We start from the raw sequence: 22,610 nt of genomic DNA, 5'->3' as shown, positions 1-22,610 counted from the left end.
TTTCTGATAACAACTCCAGGACTATTGGGCCTTTCCCTTCCAATGAAAGTCAAATGCTTCTGGGTTGAGAAGAGTCGATGACTCTTTATTTTCAAGTTTGCTGAAAATGGTTTTGAATTTTGGTTACTCGGTTTGCTGAGTTGGAGAAGAATTTTCTTATTGAATTTCTTGAAGGTCAAGTCTCATCATCGTCTCTTGGTGCATCTGCTTTGAACCTTGAGAATCTGAGAACCTATATTTACACGAAGACTGTATGAGATGCATGATACACGTACTAATGGGTGAAACTTACATAATGTACGGGTTGGTTAAGACTATCTGCTTAGTTCTTTCTCTAAGTGGTATTAGCTACTTAGAATAAGTATAGTGCAGTTAATCTAAACTATATTTGGTATTGACCTTTCAGATTGTTATACAATTTTCTCATCTTACGCAAGTCGCCTAGCAGCCCTTGGCTTATCTGTATTGTTCTTGCTGCTTCTCCAAACAACTCAACCCTAGTTTTATAATTGGTATTGAACTCAAGTTCGTAAATATCTATTATTGAAAATATCTATTAAGGATCTAATAAATGACTCATGGTTAGATTTTGAATTTTATCTATAGAATTAATTTCGAGCGTGCTATAGGGGTAATGCTCTTGGCCTGTAAGGCTAGGCTAGAGCTACAATAATCATTCTTAAATTTAGAAGATATTTTAGTTGGGGATTTTTCCAATCAAGCTATGGTACACCAAACCCTGTTTGAGCCTATCTAAGATGGATGAGAACCGACATTAGGTGCTAATGAATCGATGGCACCCCAGATTATCATATAACATAATGATAGAGCATGGGTAATACAAGATCGATAATCTTTAAAGAAATATTACATCGTTCGTTACTTATTATGAATTTTACAGCTCAAGTTTTGTGGTAGTTATAGTAAATTTACATTTAACTCAAAAGTAAGAAGACTAACAACTAATCATAATAATAGAGGTAGTACATCCACATGTAGCCAAGATATTAAGTATGATGGTATCATCAAAGACTAAACTTCCTAATTACCATGGTTCCCAACTTCCCATGGCATTGTCCAAAGTAGATAAAGACCATGGAGAAAGTCTAGACGAAAAGATGAAAATGAAACACCAGAGTCACGTGACCGTCCATCAAACCACGTGTTAAAGCTGGACTATTATATAAGATCGGACTAATAGAGAAGCAGAGAAGAAAAGATTTTTCTTATAGCTAGCTAAGAAGCTAGTCTGTCTTGGCTCCTGTGGCGGCGGTTTGCTCGCTTGCCATGTAAAGCAAACACTCGCCAATGACTTAACCAGCACTTGTTCTTAGAACTTATACAAATCCCAAACCCTTTATAATATTTCCTCTTTCTTCTTTCTTATTCCTCCAATCTCATATCAAACACAACCCAAAAGCCAAAACCTACATACCCTTCTCTGTCTCGCTCTCTGTTTCTTCAAGTTTGTACTTCATGGCCGGCCTGTGGGAGCCGCGTCCGAACCCAACTCTCAGCAGAACCACTTCATCGAGTAGTACTAGTAGCTTTGGTGGGTTCTTCATGGATCATCAGAGCAATACTCACGGCGCTTATAACTACGTGATGATGGAGAAGATGGAGAAGAGGCAGCTTTTTCTTAGAAGCTACCAGTTCTGCAGGAAGAAGAGTCTGGCCGAGAAGATTAAAGGGTCTTTGGTTAAAGTGAAGAGGGTCATATGCTTGAGGCTGCGTAATGCTAAAAAGCTTAGGAAATCGGTTTGCTTCAGATTCCGGTATGGATTTTCTTTCCGGAGAAGAAGAATATGCCGACTGTTGAATTACTACCGCCATAACAGGAAATGCGATAACTCGTATTGCTTCTGGTAGAACACAACTCCATGTTAATTATTTGCTTTATTAGTTGTTTCTTCCACGAAATTTGATGTTATTTCCATGAGTTAATTATTAATATACATGATGGTGATTTGGTGGTATATATATTAGAATCTTGTACATGTTATTTCCGATAGAATTGATGTGAGAATCCCAAAATAATAGAAGTGTATATATCTATGAAATTGAGAGTTTCAAAGTGGAAATTGGACTGGAGCCAGACCATGTTTTCTGGGTTACACAAAGTTTGAGGTCCATTTTGGTACCTGAAATAGCTGTTAGCTGTTGGCCTTTGCAAAGAGCCAAATGGGGAGAAATTAAAGGTGTGGAAAACAAGTTCAAGGTTTGAACTCTCAAGGGAGGGAGGAGGAACCCTAAAAAAGTCAAGCATTCCAGAGATCCAAGTTTGAATTGAAGGAAAGGTAAAGGAGTGGAAGATGAGAGAGCAGAAAGTCTTTATTGGGCAACGCAGACTTTCACACATTGCATGCGCTTGTCACTGTTGATACAGTTGAGTCACATACCCAAGAACTCTTTTGGCCATTTATTTCTAAGTTTGGTTGTTGCACTTTGTCACTTTAACCCCTTTTTCTTAGTGATTGACTCAGCAGTGCCATTCTCAACCATCCAAACTTTGATTCACAGGCTCTGCATTTTACATTTAAAACATGAAACATTCCCTGCTAGATTGCTCTTCTTAATGTTCAACCATTGTCCGTTTGGTTCACGGAATGAAAAAGCAAAAGCAAACCACACTTTTAACATTTTTACTTGCCATTAAAATCTAAGCTTTCCACTTACTAAAACACATATTTGTAACCAAATTTTCAGACACCTCTAATCCGCGAATCAAATTAATACCCTTGCTTTTTATGCATGATGTTATTAAAGATCTCATCTTTATAAAAGGATCACATTATATATTGCTTTACCCTACGAAGCGGCATGGTAGAGCAAACTCTGCCCTTGATATAAATATAAACAAGGAGGCATGGCCCTCATGGCAGGGTTTTCATTAAAAATCCAACGTCGGATATTGGTAGAATTAATTGATGAATATAAAACCAGGTCGGCTCGATATTCAATATTCAGCTACATTCTGCAGTAACATGACAGACGAAGTAGAATAAAAGAGCTTCATCAAAAGTGGGCATCTTTTTTCATCTTTATGGGTTGGCTGGGAGGGTGGAGCATCTCTACTTTCAGAGGATTTCTTTTCTTTCTTTGGTCGGCTTTGATCTTATAAGAATATAAGCTGACATAGACAGATCCCATAATCTGTTCTTTGCGATAAAAACTTATAAGGGAAGATACAACTCTTTTTTGGAAATAAAATACAAATTAAAGGATTGAAAAATGTTGTTTTTTAGCACAACTCATGAAGATGACTCTGCCTAGTTGACATTTTTTTCTAAATAACTTGGCGCAAGAAAAGGATGTGTGGCTCTACAGAAACCAGCAGTGCTTAGCTGCTTAGACTTTTAATAATACTTCATTGGTTACTGCTGAGATTGTCCAAGAGCTACGCAAGAAAAAGTTGATCTCTTTCTGAGTTTCCGGCATGTGTTTGCCGATCAAGATATTTTTGGTTCCATAATATCAGATTGTACGACTAGCTGTGAACACAATATTAATGTTAGCCTGCAAAGTCAACCAGATTAAAGAACTGAATGCATGGCAACGGTAACATACTTGCTAAGCAAAATGAGACGTGGAAAAGGTTTATATATTTCTTTGACTCCGAGAGTAGATCTAACTAGAAGGAGTCTGCAGTTTCTTACAGTAGAAAGTTAAGATTAAGTTGAATTCACATGTATTAAGAAGGCATGAAACATGAGGTTTGAGACAAAGTCTTTATACTTGCTTCACCAGTAGCAATGTTCGTCAGTTCAGTCCGATCTAAAACTAATGAATTCAGAGACTTTTTGGGTCGCTGGTGTCGTGATCAAATTCTCGAGTGTATTTAGCGATGCTGGAGAGAATAGCTTAGATTAGAGCCTTTGGAGTCTCACATTGAAAAAGTGAAAAATCATCTGTACGTACCAAGGCCTTTTGGAGAACTTTATGCCCATTTGCCTTCTGAATGGCCAAAGTGGGGAGGAGAACTACTGGCACTGTTGGAACGTTTATGTTGGACATGTTCTTGTGGTTATGGTGGAATTCAGAATTCAGGAATCTAAATTCTTTATACATTACTTGTTTTACCTTTATATTCTTTCAGATACCTGAATCCTGAACCTTTTTTAAGTGGTGGGTGTGGTCATTATATTCTTGAGTGTATTTAGCAACTCCCTAATTTTTTTTGTGGACTCTTTCCCTCTATTGTGGACCGGGAAGTTTTGACCTGCCCAATATGAAGAAGGGGCTCAACCAATGTTTTTGCTGCAGGTTTTGCAAATCAAGTTGCAGAAAAATACAAAATTACCCCAATAGTTTAACAATTGCAATTGCCAACGCAATTGCCAACCATTGTTTTCTTCAATGTGAAACAGATTAGACCAACAGATCATGGTCTTGACTTGATTATGGACTCACTTGGCTTAGATGAATAAAGAAACAAGGAATCAGGCCTTAGCTAAATTTATATATTAAGTTGGCATGAGGCATGAGGCACCGCCTCTATGTTTGTTATTTACTAAAGTCCAAGTATCGCATTTGGTTATTTACTGAAATTCCCCTTCTTTTTTTCACCAATACCAAACCGCCACTATTCCTGACTCCAGTCCCAGTCTAAATCTAATGAAGGCTGATTAAAACTTGAATTTCAGAAACTATTCTAGGCGGTGGGGGAAGTGGTGATCAAATTTTTTTGTGTATTCAGCAACCACCCAATTTATTTCTTAGGCTCCTTCTCCTTAAATCATGTTAAGTAATGTGGATTGTGAAATTTGACTTGCCCAATATGAAGAAATCCTTAACAAATGTTTTGCTGCAGAATTTCTAATCAGACTAAACAAGGTGCACATAAACACACAATGACCCCTAATAGTGATGTAGAATGGATGGCAGTCCGAATTGAAGAACAGTTCGATCGTACAAAAGGAGGAAAACCCAAGTTACTATTGCAACTTTGGCATTCAGTGTCCGATTCGATCGTGCCATAGCTTTCCGGAAAGGGAATCGCCTCATGAACAAAACTCGTGGCTATGCCACGATGTGTGGGCTTTTTCAGGCTTTCAGCATTTAGGGTCTTAAAACTGCAATTTACTGTTTTTCAGAATTTTCGGTTTCCTAGTTTGTTTTGGATTTGTTTTATTTTTACTCGTAGGCTTTAGGGTTTCATTGTTAGTCGCCCTGGGTTTCTTTTCTCATATATAAGCAACCTTAAACGGCTGCAGAACCTATCTTTTATCATGTTATCAATCAAATTGAGATTTATCTCTTTTATCTCTGGTGGACTCCAGAACCTTTGTTTTAGGTTTATTGCTTGTAAACCTTATGTGATCTTTCCGACTGCGTCAAATAGTTAAACAATTGCTAGTACCAACCATTGTTTTCTTCAATGTTGGACAAATTAGACCAACAGATCATAGCCTTGACTTGATTATGACTCGCTCAGTCTCAGATACATAAACAAACAAGTTAACCAGCTTTTAGCTAAAGATCAGAACTGCAAACCTTACTTTCTTCAGAAAATGATTGGCTTCGATTTGCACCCTAACATGGTCATCAATCATTGCACATGCCTCTAATATTCCTTTTCTTCATAAGACAAGCACTCTCCTGCATTTAAAAACCTAAGAGAAGGGAGAGCAGCTTACAATCACTGAGGTGGTTATGAATGTGGTGGTAGCCATGTGTTAAAAAGTAGAAATACAGGGGATTGTATCAATGTATCTATCTCTCATTCTAAATATACAGAGTATATTGAGCTAGAATATGAAAGGTGATAGATACATTACCTCCATTCATTCCCAACCAACTCTTCCTCTATAAATATCTATGCCACACACTTAAAACAAAAATCCTATCATCTCAATTCTCTCTATTCCTTTTCTCTCTTTTTGGTCAGATGGGTTTTCAAGACATGGTTGGGAGAGGTTTGGGATTTCAGTATGAGAAGCTAAGCAAAAGGAATGAGAAGATGAGTAGGTCTGGAAGGCATATTTGGGTGAAGAAGATGAATGGAAAGCTAAAGGGTTTTCGGCTGTCCCGCTCTAGGAAGTTTACTTTGAAGGTTTTCTCTGTAGTTGTGTGGCCAAGCAGGATTGCAAGGATTTACAGTGAGGTTGTGAAGAGATTGAAAACTGATGGAGTTTATCCCAATATTATTTTCTCTACTCAGTGGGGGCTTCCAGTTCTATCTCATTCATCAGTCAAATTTAGGGAGACAGTAGCAAAGGCTCCCTATGCTAGGAGCTGTATCAAATAGCATGTTACATCTGAATTGAGTTGTATATCAGCTTCCTCAGTTAATATAATTGCTTTTCTTACTTTTTCCCATTGTTATTCTTAATACTCCAATTAACAGAATTTACAGTTCACTAAGTAAATGTAATTGGCTAAAAATTATAACCATGCATTAGTCATCATTTCACCATTTGTATACATTACTTATATAAACACAGTGAAATGACTTCTCTCGAAACCTTCCGAGTGTTATGAGAAGAAAATACCTTTGTTTTCTTGTTAGAGAGACAGAGACAGAGACAGAGACAGGAATTACTGTAATTAAAGCCATTCATCAACTCGCTGGTGTTTGGGGTTTAAGAGAGAGAGCCTGTTATCACTTGCTGCCTTGCTGGTGTATACAGGTTTTCTTATATCACTAGCTAGCTGCAATACAGTTTCAGTATTATTATGTTTCATGCCTAGCCTTCAGCTCGATCAAATTCGATTGTTAATAAAGTATACTTTTAATTTAATTGATTAATTGATGTGAAGGCTGCGAAGGCATCAGTTAAGAGTGTACAGCACAAATTGTGAAGATAGATAGTAATTCCATCATACTAAATTACTAATTAACATGTCAATAAGGCAAAGTAGAATTTGATTATTGCAGGAACAGACTATATACAATATGTTAAAAAGAGTTTCATATATAAGTTGAACATAGGCAATCAATTGGTCCCTTATTCAATCTCTTTCTTATAGTTATTACAAGCACAACAAAATCAGTATTGGAGGACTCCACCAAATTAAACTACCTCTTAGAGGCGCCAAAGCCAGTCATGAAGAGCAAATAAGAGTCTTTGAGGCTGAAATTTGGCATGGGAAAGTGCCTTGTGATCATCTGCTTCGATCCAATCTTCTTCTCATTATTCGCCAAGCACCATAGCCTTGGCGGCGTGAGGCTTTCCTCACAAGTCTCGGGCTCTTCCTTGATAGTTGCTAGCTTGCTCTTGATTATTTCTTCAATGTCTTTCCAGGAATCAGTTCTCAGAAACTTCCTTCTCATGCAAGGCACCACCCTCCACATTTTTCGATATGCCTTCATCCTCATCCTGATCAGCTCCCTTGAAGAACACTAACTATTAAGCACCGGTAATGGTAGTAATACTGCAAATTGATTCAGACCAATATCAATGCTCTTCTACTTGTGCTTATATAAAGAGAGGTAAAGTGTGTACCATAGGGTTGTATTAGTTGGAAAGGCACATAAAAGCCACAACATTTGCTCCTTTACAGCGATTTTGGTTCAACTATAATTGAGTATTGAGTTTTGGTTAGATAACCTTTAGAAGTAATAATGAAGTTAATTATAAGCCTACCAAACCCTTAATATATGGAAGACAACATGAAATCCGTTTTTCTGGTGTTGGAAGTTTATATTATCCTGCTGATTCCTTCTTTCAGCCACTAATTATAAATGATGATGAACAAGGAAAGACATGTCTGCTACTACAACTTTCATGCTTGCCCCTTTATCCCTGGAAAGTGGATGCTATTTGTACTGTATATCACAGTGGAACGTACAATGCCAACTATGAACATATGAAACTGAACTTGATTAAAGTACCTATAATGTGCAGTTCTCATTCTCACATGACTGCCATTGTATGCAAGCTAAACCTCGGGCTATTGTTAGCCCAAAGAAAAGCTCTTGGGTAGTTGGGTTATTACTATGAGATATTTTGATGATTTTGAAGAGTACGTTCGACGGGATGAATGCAACTCACAATTACAGTGTTGTTACAAAGTTTAGGGGCCTCAAATATACATTGAACGTTAACACTAGTAATGATTTAAAAAAAAAAAAAAACAATTTTAGAAGAGCACAATTGCTCCCTATCTCCCCTTTATTTCAAAATAAACAAAAAATACAATATATGAGAGGGGGGAAATGGGGGACGAAAAACCTCACCTCTAAAAAACAATACGGAAAACCAAAGCAAACTCAAATACCAACTAACGAAAATGAAAATTGGGAAGATCCAAATAATCTCTATTACACAATGATGAAACAAAATAAGGAGGCAAATCCCACCAAATCAAACCTGCCAAAGAAAGACCAAAATTTGCAAAAGTATTTGCAACTTGGTTTCCTTCTCAAAAAATATGTGAGCAGCAGAAATGTATTTGAGAGATACGGTGCAAAAAATTCCCCCACTCAACCCGCAATTGCCAAGGCACCAAATGAGGAGATTTGAGGAAATTTAGAAGAATCCACTTCTAACCACACATGTTTCCACAATTGGAGGTTGCATGACTCTCTCTAGAATTTTCATCCCTTCCCATTCCATTGAGAGTCAACTGGCAGTATACCCTCCATTCTCACTCACATCCATCTGCTTCACTCCTCATCTACCTCCATCCCCAACCACAATCCTTTACACCTTTTTTGTGGTGATTTTGCTAGCTATGTCCAGATATTACACCCTCTTGTGGTGATTGTGCTGGCTATGTCCAGATTTAGAGAACTTTGTTCCTCCTTTTACTTCGTTCTTCTTTTATTTTTATTTTTGTCAATTATCTATGAAATTCTTCAGATCTGAGATCAACCCCATAACTCCTCCTACCCAATATTGGATCTCGCATACCAACTCCCCTCCCTCTACCACTGACTTCCATGGAGGTTCTCATGGCTACCTCTATAAAGTGAAAAACACTTACTTAGGGCAACTCCAACCTTGGGGTTCAAAACCAGATTTGGGAGAATTATAGGACATCTCATCTCCAACCATGGTTTTTAGGGGGTGTTGGTCCTAAATTTATAGGACTTAGGCTCATCCTGAGACTTTTCCAAGACCAAGACTCGACACTGTAGCTGCGGGGCCAGCAATTGGCTATCTCAGCCCAACCGAAGAAGAAACGCGCCTGGAGCAAGGAGTGAAGGAGACGCGCGCGCCAGGGGAAGGGAGGAAGAGCACGCGCGACTATGTGCTGGAGAGAGAGATTCGGACTGACTTTGTCTGGTCTACTGGGGCCCGCCTGCTGCGTTTTGTCCCCTGCCGACCGTTGGAACCCCTAATGGTCATTAAATGGATGGTTCTGATCAGTCCATTTTGAATATGGACGGTCAGATGTGGGTTTTTTTTTTTACTGAAACTGATATATTTTCAATCTGAGGGCTGAGATTTGAGGTAAAAAAAATCGATCAATGTCTCTTATTAAATCAAGGGTTATTAATTCCATTTTGTTCAAAAAAAATATATTTAAAAAACCAGAAAATTGAGGGAAAATAATATACCCGTTGGAATAGTAAATTGTATGAACATATTTTTAATATAATATTCATCAAAATTATACTCATATTATATTTTAGTCAAGAATAGTGAAAATAGCACCCCCATATAGCACCTCATTGTTGGAGATGAGAATTGAGTCCTATATGAATAGTGCAACAAAAGGGGGTGCTAAAACGAGAATAGCACCCCCAAATAGAGCCAATGGTTGGAGTTGCCCTTAGAGGAGTATGGGTACTCATGCATGGGTATTTCACCCCCTATTCACCATTGTAATTTTTCTTTGCTGCTAACTTTTGTCGCCTTTTGGTGGCTGCAGTTCTTTCCCGGATCATAGGGCTCTGGTGGAGACGAGAAGGTTAGTCTGAGGTGTTGGTTCTCCTTCCGTATCAACGTGTATTTTGGGTATGATTGGATCTACTTTCTGGGGTTCTATTGGCATCAGTTTCACAGATTATGTCCCTCAAATTTGGGTCTTCTGGCGACATCTTGGTCAATAATAGTGCGGTAGTTTGTGGTTGTGCAATATTGCTGGGGTGGCAGCAGCAGTGGTTTAGATTTATGATATTTTCTTTTTACTTTTTAGGGTTGATCTCTTTTGTCCTGATCCATGTGGTATTAGGTTAGAGATGTACCTATTCTAGTTTATCTTTTATTTTGGTGCTTTGGGCTCCCTCATTGGGTTTATCCCTTTGGGCTTATTAATGAATTATTACTTTGACAAAAAAAAAAAAAAAAAAAACCACACAACGTGTGTCTAATCACAAACCCAGGTTATTTCAATTGCTTTAATCACCACCATTACTTTTGCTGCCACCGAACTTGGAATATCAAATTAGAAGAAAAAACCCTAAGAAAAATACCTTGATAATCCCGAAATACACCACCATAACCAGCTTGACCGGATGCACTTTTCCAAGCTCCATTAATGTTCATTTTTACCCATCCAATTAAGGGAGGAAACCAATTCACTTCAACAATTCGTGGAGCACATCTAGGCTTGCAAGAGACCCTTAAGCTCATGCACGCTAATACTAGTAATGATTTGGTAAGGAAGAATGAAGTTATGATGTTGGGAGTAGAATTTCATGAGTTGTTCTGCTCGATACTAAGCAAAATGTCTAACCTTAAGGAAACCAATTGTCGAACACTGCAGATATATATACATATATGCCTCAAAATCTCAAACATGAACTTAAAGTCTTATAGGAAAGCATTGTTTTACTTGTATTTTAATTAAGTGTGTGTATCTATATATATATATATATATATATATATATATATACAGATTCTATCCAGAGCGAGGCCTCGCTCTGAAATTAAAGTGTGAGGTTAGAGTTTAGGGTCACTTTTCGGTCTCATATCCACATCTCAACCGTTCAGTTTTTAGGTACTAATGTATAGACCATCTCTGCAAAATTTCAGCCAAATTGATGATCTTTAAGGTATCTAACTCGCTTAAACCAATGGACGAACTGAATCTATCCAACATGAACCGTACTAGCTTTAAGACAGTTATCAATGCCTTAACGACCATCAATTTGGCTGAAATTTTGCAGAGATGATCTATACATTAGTACCTAAAAACTGAACGGTCCAGATGTGGATATGCGACCGAAAAGTGACCATAAACTCTAAAAGCGCACTTTAATTTCAAAGCGAGACCTCACTCTGGATAGGATCTGTATATATATATACTAGACTCCAGACACACACTATGAATGTGGATAATTACGTGGGAAGTTATTTCACAAAATGTGGAGAAAATTGTTGCACATATTTTGTTTTTGATTTTTGATTTTTTTTTTTGTTAAATTTATTTTGTCTTTCTTTTATTTGTGAATTGACCATTTTGTCTTTCTCAAATATTTAAGTTCAAATGTTTTTTAATATTTGAGGGATATTTTGGTAAAAATTTTCTGTTTTGGTTAACAATCTCTCTTCTCTTAATAATAGTATATACCTTTACTTACTATAATTCCTACTCAATTCTCATTTTTCAACCCTCTCTCCCTCACTAATTGGCTAAATCCAGGGACAATTTCATCAAGCATTTTGAATGAGAGGCACGTGCTTACCCCTTGGAAGATTGAAGAGAAAACAAAGGCATCAATGATTAAGGAAGATTAGCCTTTCACTATCAACAAAGTTACAATTAATCACATTCATTGGCTCTGGCATTCGAAGACTTGAGAAACGCCTCCATACTTTTGTGTAAAGGGAGCTTTATACAGTAATACAAATACGAGACGCTACCCTTGCCATTATCAACCATCACAAAACCAACACGTAGTTCTCTACGTGGTCAGTCACATAGAATCAGAGACATTTAAGGAATTAATTTTTAAATTTTAAATTTTAAATTTTAATTCGCATTCCGACAGTTGGTGGACTGTAGAAGAGGTTGGGGAGGAAAGTTCTGACCCAACACAACACGGAGTTTCACTTTCACTCCTTCTCCTACAACCTCGCCGGAGAACCCGACCTTCCCTTCATCTGTATTGGTCTCTTATCTCAATTTTCTTCACATAAAATCTAACTTCCAACTCTTATTCTCATCTGGGTCTTCTTCTTTTCCTTCTCTGGTCCAACATTTCTTATCCAAACCGCAATTTTAATGATTCCAATTGGTGCTTTTTTTTTTCCGGTTTTGCTTCTAGTCATTATATCAATATAGAGACTTGTGTTGAACTCTGATTCAATTTAAACTTTCATTTCTGGGTTTGTTTCCTTTTCTTCTCTGGTCCAATAGTTCTGATCAAAATTGTAACTTTAATGATTCTTATTGGTGCTTTCTGGGTTTTTGCTTCTAGCCGCTGTACAAACATATCTGTATAAAATTGATGTCTGTGCTTGATAAAGAGATATCAAGCAGTGGTAGAGATTGTGGGGACGATGATGGTAATGAGGACGAGGATGAGAATGGTGGTGGTCTCAATGGCAGATGTAGATGCAGAGCCAAGGATGCAAAGAAGCGGAGTAGTGGAATTGGGTTTTCAAGGAATTTGGGAAAGGCCAAACAGGTGGTCCTGTCTCCATTCACAAAAGCCAAGAAGCAATTACCCAGAAGAAACAGGACTGCTGCTGCTGCTGCTTCTTCTTCTTGTTCACCGTTTTCTTCAGGTAAGAGGCTTGGAGTTAGTGGAGGTAATCAAGGCTGTTACTTATGTTTCATGCAACCATCAACTGTGGATTCATCTGCTGAGTCTCCGTCCAGCGATCCGAATAGCCCGAATTTTACTTATGGGAAGTTGAGGAGTTTAATTGAAAAGAATGATTTCTATTCTAGAGAGTGCAATTACCATTTGGATTTTGATCCTAAATCGCCATGCTAGAGATTGAAGGGTATTGTTGTTGATTTGCGCAGTGGATAATGCGGTTGTTGTTCTTGTTGTGTGGAAGTGATCCTTAGAGGATTTTCCCAAGAGCAAATGGAAGAGGTTGTAGAACTTGCATTTATAAGAAAAAGAGTCATTCTTTTGAAGTAGAATATGAAGATTTTTGCGGCGTTTTGGTTGTCTTGTGTTTCAGTGTGAGAATGAGAGTCTGAGACAATGCTGGTGATAGATGTTCAGTCATTTAGTGCAGGTCAGTTTCAAGAATGTATGCTAAACAAGCCTTGGACAATGGATGGGAAACCAAGATCTCCATTCTTCATTTGGGAATTCAGATACCATATTTTTATTGTCATACCATGCTTCAGAAATCTGAGCCTGTCATATGACTCAATGTCTATGGAAAACCGCTTGCATTGTGACATTTTTCAGTAAAAATATGCAGTATTACATTGCTTAGTGGAGAAGTTGAAGTGTTTGTTTGATGTCCTATAGTTACCTCTGATGAATACTACATTGATCAACTGTAGGAGTGGAAGAGGTTGAAACCTTTGTATTCTTTCAATTTGTGAATTCATTCATACCTTTTGGTTTATGTGGTATTGTTTTGTGATGTTCTGTGGCTAAGTTCAAAACTTTCTCCAAATGTGTTTGGGGGTGAACTAGGATTTACATATGAAAAGACTACTTTGATCACTTGTAGAAGTGCAAGACAGTTAAAAAAATTTCAATCTTTCGAATTTGTAAATTCATTGGCACCTAGTTACATGCAGTATTCTTTTTTGATATTGTGTGGAGAATAGAGTTTAAAACTTTCTCAATCGAATGAGCAAAGTTTGGGTTCCTCATAGAGGCATCTTGGATAAGATGTTGCAGTCATCCTAATAATCATCTACGGTATGCACTTTTCTGCCTTTACTTTCTTTTATATGGCTCGGATCCTGTGAGTGTATCTCTTTTGTACTGCAATGATGAAGATTGGAGCTGAATCTTTTCGACTATATCCACATTTCCTTTTCTATACGCTTCTCTAAACACCTAACTGGTTCTTAGCATAAACTTGAATCAAGCAGCTGCACTCAGTGTCTCAGTAGTAATTTTATTGTTTGGACAGGAAACCATTTTAGGCTCTTAGTTATGTCCTTTGATAAACCACTATCTTAATATATCTACCTGTCAAGTAATCTTTAGATTTATATTCATACTTCTATGAAAAATCTCCTGGTGAATGGACAGAATTGTAAATTTGTTCCAATGAGGACTTTTTTTCTAGAAATATCTGGCTTTACTTCTTTATAGGCGTTTGGTCCTCTGAATGGACTTCATCAATTCTTTTATAGAATCTTTCTTAAACTGCAAAAATGAGGTGGTGAGCTGGAACTCTTTTGAAATGTCATGTTTTTTCTTGCTTCTTCAAACACCTAAATGATTTGGAACCTAAAGTTAAGTCAGGCAGTTAAGCAGTTTAAGGCATTAAGCAGTGGAGTAAGTTTTGAAAAAAGAAAAGAAAAGAAAGAAACAGTGGTCTTTGCTCTTTCCACACGTCAAGTTTTAGATCATTCGGTTTTGTATTGAAGATGATTAGGAAGACACAGTTAAGCTAATCCATATGTTTATGGTTTTGTTATCTCCCAAGTGACAGACTGGATTGCGATTTTGCTCTCAGAAAGGGTTTTGAATCGTAAAATCTTTGCAAGAGTGTCTGAAAATATCATCTTACATCATCTCTTAAAGCATATTGAAGTTTGGTTCTATATATAGCAGGATTTATCTTTTTAATCAATTCCAGTAACAGGGCCGTCCTTTTAAGTAATACCTCTTCTTGACTTCTCCAATGCTGTATGCTTATTAGAATTCCTCACATAGAAGATCTCTCTTGTGAATTAGACCCTTAAGTGAGATTCAGATACGAATTATCCTAGCTAGACTGATATTATGGATGTATTGGCTTCCAGCTTATGAGTACAGTTTCTTTGATGCATCACTAGGTTGGCAATCCTTGGAAGCTAGACTTATTTTTATTTCTGGTAGGTAATTCATCGTTCACAGGCATGATTTCATTCTGGTTAGATTGCTAGGCAAAGCCGAGCAGTTGTGTTTAACTGTGACATATTTCAATGGATAGCTTCTCATTCTGTTGCACTCTATGGAGATTGAAAACCATTGTGAGAGATATAAAAGCGTTTACCTTCTCTTTCAAGCTCATGATTCGTGAATTGAATGTCTGGCCATGATTTTCATGAGAGTAGGAGTTGGGAGAGACCTCCCCTGAATGTCCTTCATGCTTTAAGTCATGTTTAGTTCTTTAGGTCATGTTTCCTGGAGGTTTCCCTTGTAGTTGTATCACTTGTATGTACTGTTTCTTATCAAACTATAAAGAAGAGAAAAGGCTTCCTATTCTGATGGATAAACCAAATTGCTGCTTTGTTTTTGCAACAGTTTTGATTACCGAAAAGCATGCGTAGCAATCTTCAAGAAAGTATCTGATGCAGAAAATTATTTATTCTCTCAGTGTACCTAATTAGGTCTCCAAGCATCTAAGTTGTCCTTTTTGATATTTACTCCAAGTTCCATATTCATTTGATGAATCAAAGACATTCAAGTCATATATCACTGTTATCACAAAAGGATATGGGAGAGTAACAGATGCGTGCATGCACTCTACTCAATTTCTCAGTTTTGTTTTTTGCAAAAGTAGTTGCATATATTACATGTTTATTAATTAGATGTTTGTTTTGTTCTTCAACATAAGAAATGAATATATACATACATGATTATGTCTAACCCAATACACTAAAATACAGATGACAAGTAGGAGCGATACTAAAATCATGGAACGTGCCCAGCATGGAATGAGTGATGGTGAAATTTATTGCATCATGGATGAAAGAAGTTGTAAGCAACTTTGAAATTATAGATTCTATCCCCACACTAGAGCTGGCACATATATGGGAATGTTTAATTCTGTAGAACATGCAATTCCTGTTGCTTCATGAACCAGTATAATATTGAATAATCGGAGATGTTATTAACCTAGGTAAGAGGTTTTCACCTCAGTAAAAGATGATGCGGTCAATAATGTGATCATTGCAATGTGATCATTAGTACATCTTTACGCTATTATCGACAGCGAATATATATATGATCGAATACTCTGACTCTGTGAAAACGAGAGGCGAACATACTCCCATCTTTGAGACCTTTGTCTCAAGCTAACTCTAGATGCAGTGGAGTATAACAAAAGTTCCAAGTACCCTCCAACTGAAAGCGAGACAATGAATGTGATGCCATCCACAACAATTTTCATTGACTGGTTCTGCAGAAAAGAGTTGCTCGTAATTTACCATCACAGTCTAGGATAAGATCATAAGATACTTCTAATAAAAGAAAAAGGGGGATATAAAAAAGGCAAAAATCCCAGGTGCAAGGTATGGGCCAAATAGAGTAGTGCGCGTTCTATGCCCTTTACTAGGAGATCTGACCCTTAAAACATGGGATCTGAGTCATCTGACCAGCCAACACCAGACTCAGAAAAATCTGATATACACAGCAAACAGGATTGGGTCCCCCCCCCCCCACCCCACGTGACCCCCATAAGGTATCTTACACCTTCTTTTGTTGGTATCCTTCATCATTCCCCAACCCTTCTGTCTCACAGTCCCCCCCCCCCCCCCCCCCCCTCTGTGACCCAGCTTCCCCATTAGTTTAATCTCTAAAGTAAGACCATGATTAGCTTACGCACTTCCATTTTTAATATATTGTGTTGGGTTTACACACCCATCAATTTAAGGGGTCGTGAGATCTTGCTATTACTATATAGGGAAAGGAGCAGGAGCCCAATCGGAGCCAACCCACTTGTCCCATCCAGCTACATCCCTCTTTGGATCCATTTCTTAGATGTCGTTGGGTGGACCCAGTTGGGAATTTTGCTTTCTAAATTTGGATTATCCTTCATTATTTAATAGGAAAGGCGGTTCCTTCAAACACTGGTAAGTACTGAAAGCCGGGGTGTGAGCAGGGACAGAGGAGACGGTGATCGAGATTAGTGGGGGCTCTGTTTTGAAGTTTGAGACTTTAGAGGAGGAGGACCCATCTTTGCATTTTTAGCTACTACCAAGTTTTGCTGTATCAGTCTCTATAAGTGAAGGTCACTTTTGCATCTGAGAGAGCTACTGAAGTTTTCTGCTTACTGCAGCTCAAAAAGGTTGGTCTGCCTTCATTTCTTCTTTGCTCATGTTCTGATTCTTCTTTTTGAAAGTTCTGTTCTTTTTTTATGCTAAGTTGTTATTCTTGTTATAGTTGCTTTGGCTTCTGTGATTGATTTGCTAGTTGTTTTAACCTCAGCAGCTTTTCTTCTCTGGGATTCCATTGATGAACTAGTTGATTCGTTATTAGTTGTGTAAGAATCAGAGTAACTAGGATTTTTTTTTTCTTCCCTAGCTTCAGTTAAGTTTCTGACTCCATGTTCATGTTGTTCAATTGCTTTCTGTCGATAGTGGTGAACAGGCCAAGGATCCCTAAATTTGAGTGCCGATATGTCTGTCTTTCGATCTTTTAAACCTTTGATCACGAGTTATGCAAGTCAGAGTTGCCAAGTGGGCAAGTTATAGTTTGGTTGAGAAATTGTTGTCAGTTTAGTTAGTGGTTGTGTTACTGACTTGTGAGTAGTCACAAGTGAGATAAAGCAATAATCATTTCTGGATTAAGTTTTAGTGATTTTGGTAGCCTGTAAGATTGTTATTCCTTGAAGAGAACGGATTCTAGAGCTTCCTTCAGGAAAAAGTTTCGATTCATTTCTATATTAGTGTTATGCTAATTGGTGTCGTTCAAGAGCTTTTCATTGTAATTGTTATGTGAGTTTTCCTCACTGCAGGAGTTTTACATTAAGCTTTATGGATATTGACATTATAAGAATCATGAAATTCGCAAAACTGTCGCTGCCTCTACTCCTGATTCTTACTTTTAGTACTATGATGATTGCAGTGGTACGTAATAGTTATGATCAAACTAATATCAAACATCAGTAGCCGATGTTTTATGGAATTAATTCTAGTAATGTTTTCCTAAGGGTTTAACATTTAGTTTGATTATTGGTACTTTTGTTTCCGCTGTGCAGTTTTTGTGAGAATGTCGTCTTCAAGACCCAGTCACTCATCCAGCAATTCAGGGAGATCAAGGCACACTGCTAGAGTTATTGCTCAGACAACTATAGATGCAAAGCTTCATGCAGATTTTGAGGAGTCGGGCAGTTCCTTTGACTACTCAAGCTCAGTGCGTGTTAGCAGTTCAGTTGCTGGGGATCAACAACCTAGGTCTGACAAAGTGACCACTGCTTATCTCCATCACATACAGAAAGGGAAGTTGATCCAGCCATTTGGCTGCTTGCTAGCCTTAGATGACAAAACTTTTAGGGTCATTGCATACAGTGAGAATGCCCCTGAAATGCTGACTATGGTTAGTCATGCCGTCCCAAGTGTTGGGGACCACCCAGTTCTTGGCATAGGAACAGATGTGAGAACAATTTTCACAGGCCCTAGTGCCTCTGCATTGCATAAGGCCCTCGGGTTCGGGGAGGTTTCTCTCTTAAATCCCATCTTAGTCCATTGCAAGTCGTCTGGAAAGCCTTTCTATGCTATAGTCCACCGGGTAACAGGTAGCTTGGTCATTGATTTTGAACCGGTGAAGCCTTATGAAGTCCCCATGACTGCTGCTGGAGCTCTGCAATCATACAAACTTGCAGCCAAAGCAATTGCACGATTGCAGTCTTTGCCTAGTGGGAGCCTGGAGAGGCTTTGTGATACAATGGTTCAAGAGGTTTTTGAGCTCACTGGTTATGACAGGGTGATGGCCTATAAATTTCATGATGATGATCATGGGGAAGTTATTGCAGAGCTTACGAAGCCTGGCCTGGAGCCATATCTGGGTTTGCATTATCCATCCACTGATATACCTCAAGCTTCACGGTTCCTGTTTATGAAGAATAAGGTCCGTATGATTGTTGACTGTCGTGCTAAAAATGTCAAGGTCCTTCAAGATGAGAAGCTTCCTTTGGATCTAACATTGTGTGGTTCAACCCTCAGAGCCCCACATAGTTGCCATTTGCAATATATGGATAACATGAATTCCATTGCTTCTCTTGTTATGGCAGTAGTGGTCAATGAAGGGGAAGCGGATGATGAGGTTGCCGGTCCTGATGCTGCGCAGACTCAAAAGAGAAAGAGACTGTGGGGTTTAGTAGTATGTCATAACACAACTCCAAGGTTTGTCCCTTTCCCTCTCAGATATGCCTGTGAGTTTCTAGCTCAAGTGTTTGCCATCCATGTGAATAAGGAATTAGAGTTGGAGGATCAGATTATTGAAAAGAACATCCTGCGTACCCAAACGCTGTTGTGTGATATGCTTTTGCGCGATGCTCCTTTGGGTATAGTGTCACAAACCCCTAATATTATGGATCTAGTGAAATGTGATGGGGCTGCCCTGCTATACAAGAACAAGATATGGAGACTTGGATTAACTCCAAGTGACTTCCAGATTCAGGACATATCCTTGTGGCTCACTGAGTGCCATATGGATTCCACAGGTTTGAGTACAGATAGCTTGTATGACGCGGGTTTCCCTGGGGCTCTCGCTCTTGGTGATGTAGTGTGTGGAATGGCAGCTGTGAAGATAACTTCCAAGGACACAATTTTTTGGTTCCGATCCCACACTGCTGCAGAAATCCGATGGGGTGGTGCAAAACATGACCCGGATGAGAAGGACGATGGCTGGAAAATGCACCCCAGATCATCATTCAAGGCTTTCCTTGAAGTTGTGAAGACAAGGAGCTTACCTTGGAAGGACTATGAAATGGATGCAATTCATTCTTTGCAGCTTATTCTGAGGAATGCATTCAAGGATGTGGGAACCATGGATGTAAACAACAGTGGAATCCAGATGAGGCTTAGTGACCTGAAAGTTGATGGGATGCAAGAACTGGAAGCAGTGACAGGTGAGATGGTCCGGTTGATTGAAACAGCAACAGTGCCAATTTTGGCAGTTGATGTTGATGGGTCAGTTAATGGGTGGAACACAAAAATTTCCGAGTTAACTGGTCTTCCTGTTGATGAAGCAATTGGAAAGAATTTACTCACACTTGTGGAAGAATCTTCAACTAGCATGGTGGAAAGGATGCTGGAGTTGGCATTACAAGGTATGTCATGAACCCTGTTTGAAATTTAGGCATCTTAAATGTCAATGCTTACTAGCAATGACCATCTGCATGCATTGGTATTTATAAATGTGCATGTGTGAACCAAGCACATCTGTGTATGCCTTGCCATGAGTATCACAGATATCTTCCACACATGAGACAACCCCCTCTCCCTTCGCCCTTCTCCACCCCCTTTCGTGTGGGTGTGAAGAGTGGAAATGGGGACTCATTCACCATTCTTGCAACAGAGATGTTCTTTTTTATTTTTTTGTTGTCCATTGGATCTGCTAAGTTCATTCTTTTTCTTCTGCTTCTGGTAGGCAAAGAGGAACAAAACATCCAATTCGAGATAAAAACACACGGTGCTAGGACTGACTTTGGTCCCATCAGATTAGTTGTGAATGCTTGTGCAAGCAGAGATATTCATGAAAATGTTGTGGGAGTGTGTTTTGTGGCCCAAGATATCACTGGTCAGAAGACTGTGATGGACAAGTTCACTCGCATTGAAGGTGATTATAAAGCAATTGTACAAAACCCAAGTCCATTGATCCCCCCAATATTTGGCACTGATGAATTTGGCTGGTGTTCTGAGTGGAATCCAGCAATGACTAAGTTAACTGGGTGGAAACGAGAGGAGGTAATGGATAAAATGCTGTTGGGGGAGGTTTTTGGGATCAACATGGCTTGTTGTCCTCTCAAGAATCAAGAAGCTTTTGTAAATCTTGGTGTTGTAATCAATCACGCCATGACTGGTCAGGTGTCTGAAAAGATTCCTTTTGGTTTCTGGAATCGAGGTGGAAAGTACACTGAATGTTTGTTGTGTGTAAGTAAGAAATTGGACAGTGAGGGTGCAGTCACTGGGGTCTTTTGCTTCTTGCAGCTTGCTAGCCCAGAATTGCAACAAGCACTTCATGTCCAACGCTTATCTGAACAAACCGCTATGAAGAGATTAAAAGCATTAGCTTATATTAAAAGGCAGATCAGGAATCCTTTATCTGGAATACTATTTTCTCAGAAAATGATCGAGGGTACTGAGTTGGGAGCAGAACAAAAAAAGCTCGTGCATACCAGTGCCCAGTGCCAGCAGCAGCTCAGCAAAATACTTGACGACTCTGATCTTGATAGCATCATTGATGGGTATGACAAAGTCCTGTAGTTGCAGAAAATTATTTTCCTTATGTTAACGTAACTCCCTCATGAAATTCTTGATTTCCTCGGAGGTTTAGAAGTTTGCATCTTTATTCCCATGCTACATTAACTGATAGTAATTAGTTTTTCATGGATCAGTTTCTCTGAAACAATTTATAATTTATTATGCGCATTCACCCTTAAATTCATATATCTGAGCATATTCTTTTCTGTAGAAGCTATTTGAGTATTTGATTTCTTTTGTCCATATGTCCGTAGTGCCAGTGATGTGGTGTGACCTAATTATTTCTTTTTGTTTTCTGACCATTTCACAGCTACTTGGACCTGGAAATGGTTGAGTTCACTTTGCATGAAGTATTGGTTGCCTCTATTAGTCAAGTCATGATTAAGAGCAACGCCAAGAGTATCCCGATTGTCCAAGATGCAAATGAAGAGATCATGACTGAGACATTGTATGGCGATAGTCTTAGGCTTCAACAAGTCTTGGCTGATTTCTTGTCAGTGTCGGTTAATTATATGCCAACCGGAGGCCAGCTTACTGTAGCAGTTAATTTGACAAAAGATCAGCTGGGACAATCTGTTCATCTCGTACATTTGGAACTCAGGTACAGCTTTGAATTCATAGTATTGATGTCTGCTTTAACTCTTACCATTGGTTTCTACTTACAAACAAACAGTTCTCACCAAAATAACACAAAAATAAAGGGAACTTTTAGTGATCTTTGAAACTTTTTGAGGGACTTCCTTAGCTGTACACTAATCTCAGCTACATAGAGTGAATAAATGATCAAGGCCTAATGAGTAGTACCATAACATCTAATAAAGATCGAAGACTATCTGATCCACTGATTTCTTGTATAAATGGGTTGCTTGTTTTACAACTCAAGTGAGTATCACTCATCAAATGCTGAGTTGATATGTTGGATCAGGATATCACATGGGGGTAGTGGGATTCCAGAAGGATTACTGAACCAGATGTTTGGAACAGATGGAAACGTATCTGAAGAAGGCATTAGCCTACTTATAAGCAGAAAACTAGTGAAGCTCATGAATGGAGATGTACAGTACCTCCGGGAAGCAGGAAAGTCAACCTTCATTATATCTGCTGAACTTGCTGCTGCACATAAGATGAGGTCCTAGGCATACAATTTTCAATGACATATGACATTATCTTACTGATTCTCAAGTGTACAGTCTACCAGGAATGAGAGTTGAGTGTTGCATCTTTACACATTATGCTGTGTAATTTCCGTTGATCGCTTTTCTTAACAGTTTGCACTAATGTATGCACTATGGACATATGCACTAATGTATTCACTAATGTATCCTTTTGTTCTTCAAACGTTTTTAGCTTGTCATGCAATAAAAAGAGAGATGGTAAAAGATTTTTGCAGTTTGCAAGATTCCATGGATTCATGTATGGATTACAGTTCTGTT

General features: G+C 38.5%; 3 protein-coding genes across 4 annotated transcripts; all 3 read left to right on the top strand.

Annotated features, from left to right (window-relative positions):
• Positions 1-1,208: 1,208 nt before the first annotated feature.
• Positions 1,209-1,978, top strand: LOC133721366 (uncharacterized). Its single transcript, XM_062147954.1, has one exon. It carries the CDS (start codon positions 1,477-1,479, stop codon positions 1,867-1,869), a length of 393 nt encoding a protein of 130 aa, XP_062003938.1. The 5' UTR covers positions 1,209-1,476; the 3' UTR covers positions 1,870-1,978.
• Positions 1,979-11,875: 9,897 nt separating this feature from the next.
• Positions 11,876-13,575, top strand: LOC133722357 (uncharacterized). The gene has a single exon (XM_062149246.1). The coding sequence runs from the start codon at positions 12,344-12,346 to the stop codon at positions 12,833-12,835; it is 492 nt and encodes a 163-aa protein (XP_062005230.1). The 5' UTR covers positions 11,876-12,343; the 3' UTR covers positions 12,836-13,575.
• Positions 13,576-16,527: 2,952 nt separating this feature from the next.
• On the top strand, positions 16,528-22,576 carry LOC133720244 (phytochrome A-2). Of its 2 annotated transcripts, XM_062146458.1 has the most exons (6): positions 16,528-17,039; positions 17,709-17,820; positions 17,952-20,024; positions 20,345-21,161; positions 21,488-21,778; positions 22,103-22,576. In XM_062146458.1, the coding sequence occupies exons 3-6, from the start codon at positions 17,963-17,965 to the stop codon at positions 22,311-22,313; spliced, it is 3,381 nt and encodes a 1,126-aa protein (XP_062002442.1). In that variant the 5' UTR covers positions 16,528-17,039; positions 17,709-17,820; positions 17,952-17,962; the 3' UTR covers positions 22,314-22,576. The 2 variants fall into 2 exon arrangements, with proteins under 2 accessions (XP_062002442.1, XP_062002441.1); XM_062146457.1 differs by lacking the exon at positions 17,709-17,820.
• Positions 22,577-22,610: the final 34 nt, after the last annotated feature.

The sequence above is a fragment of the Rosa rugosa genome, chromosome 7 (genome assembly GCF_958449725.1).
Source record: "Rosa rugosa chromosome 7, drRosRugo1.1, whole genome shotgun sequence".
Classification (NCBI taxonomy): domain Eukaryota; kingdom Viridiplantae; phylum Streptophyta; class Magnoliopsida; order Rosales; family Rosaceae; genus Rosa; species Rosa rugosa.
Note: the sequence above shows the minus strand (reverse complement) of the source record. Positions and strands in the feature narration are given on the sequence as shown.

Coding starts and splice junctions, on each gene's coding strand:
- LOC133720244 (XM_062146457.1), top strand. CDS start 17,963: ATGTCGTCTTCAAGACCCAGTCACTCATCCAGCAATTCAGGGAGATCA. Junction 21,162..21,487: donor CTTGATAGCATCATTGATGG/GTATGACAAAGT, acceptor ACCATTTCACAG/CTACTTGGACCTGGAAATGG. Junction 21,779..22,102: donor CTCGTACATTTGGAACTCAG/GTACAGCTTTGA, acceptor ATGTTGGATCAG/GATATCACATGGGGGTAGTG.
- LOC133722357 (XM_062149246.1), top strand. CDS start 12,344: ATGTCTGTGCTTGATAAAGAGATATCAAGCAGTGGTAGAGATTGTGGG.
- LOC133721366 (XM_062147954.1), top strand. CDS start 1,477: ATGGCCGGCCTGTGGGAGCCGCGTCCGAACCCAACTCTCAGCAGAACC.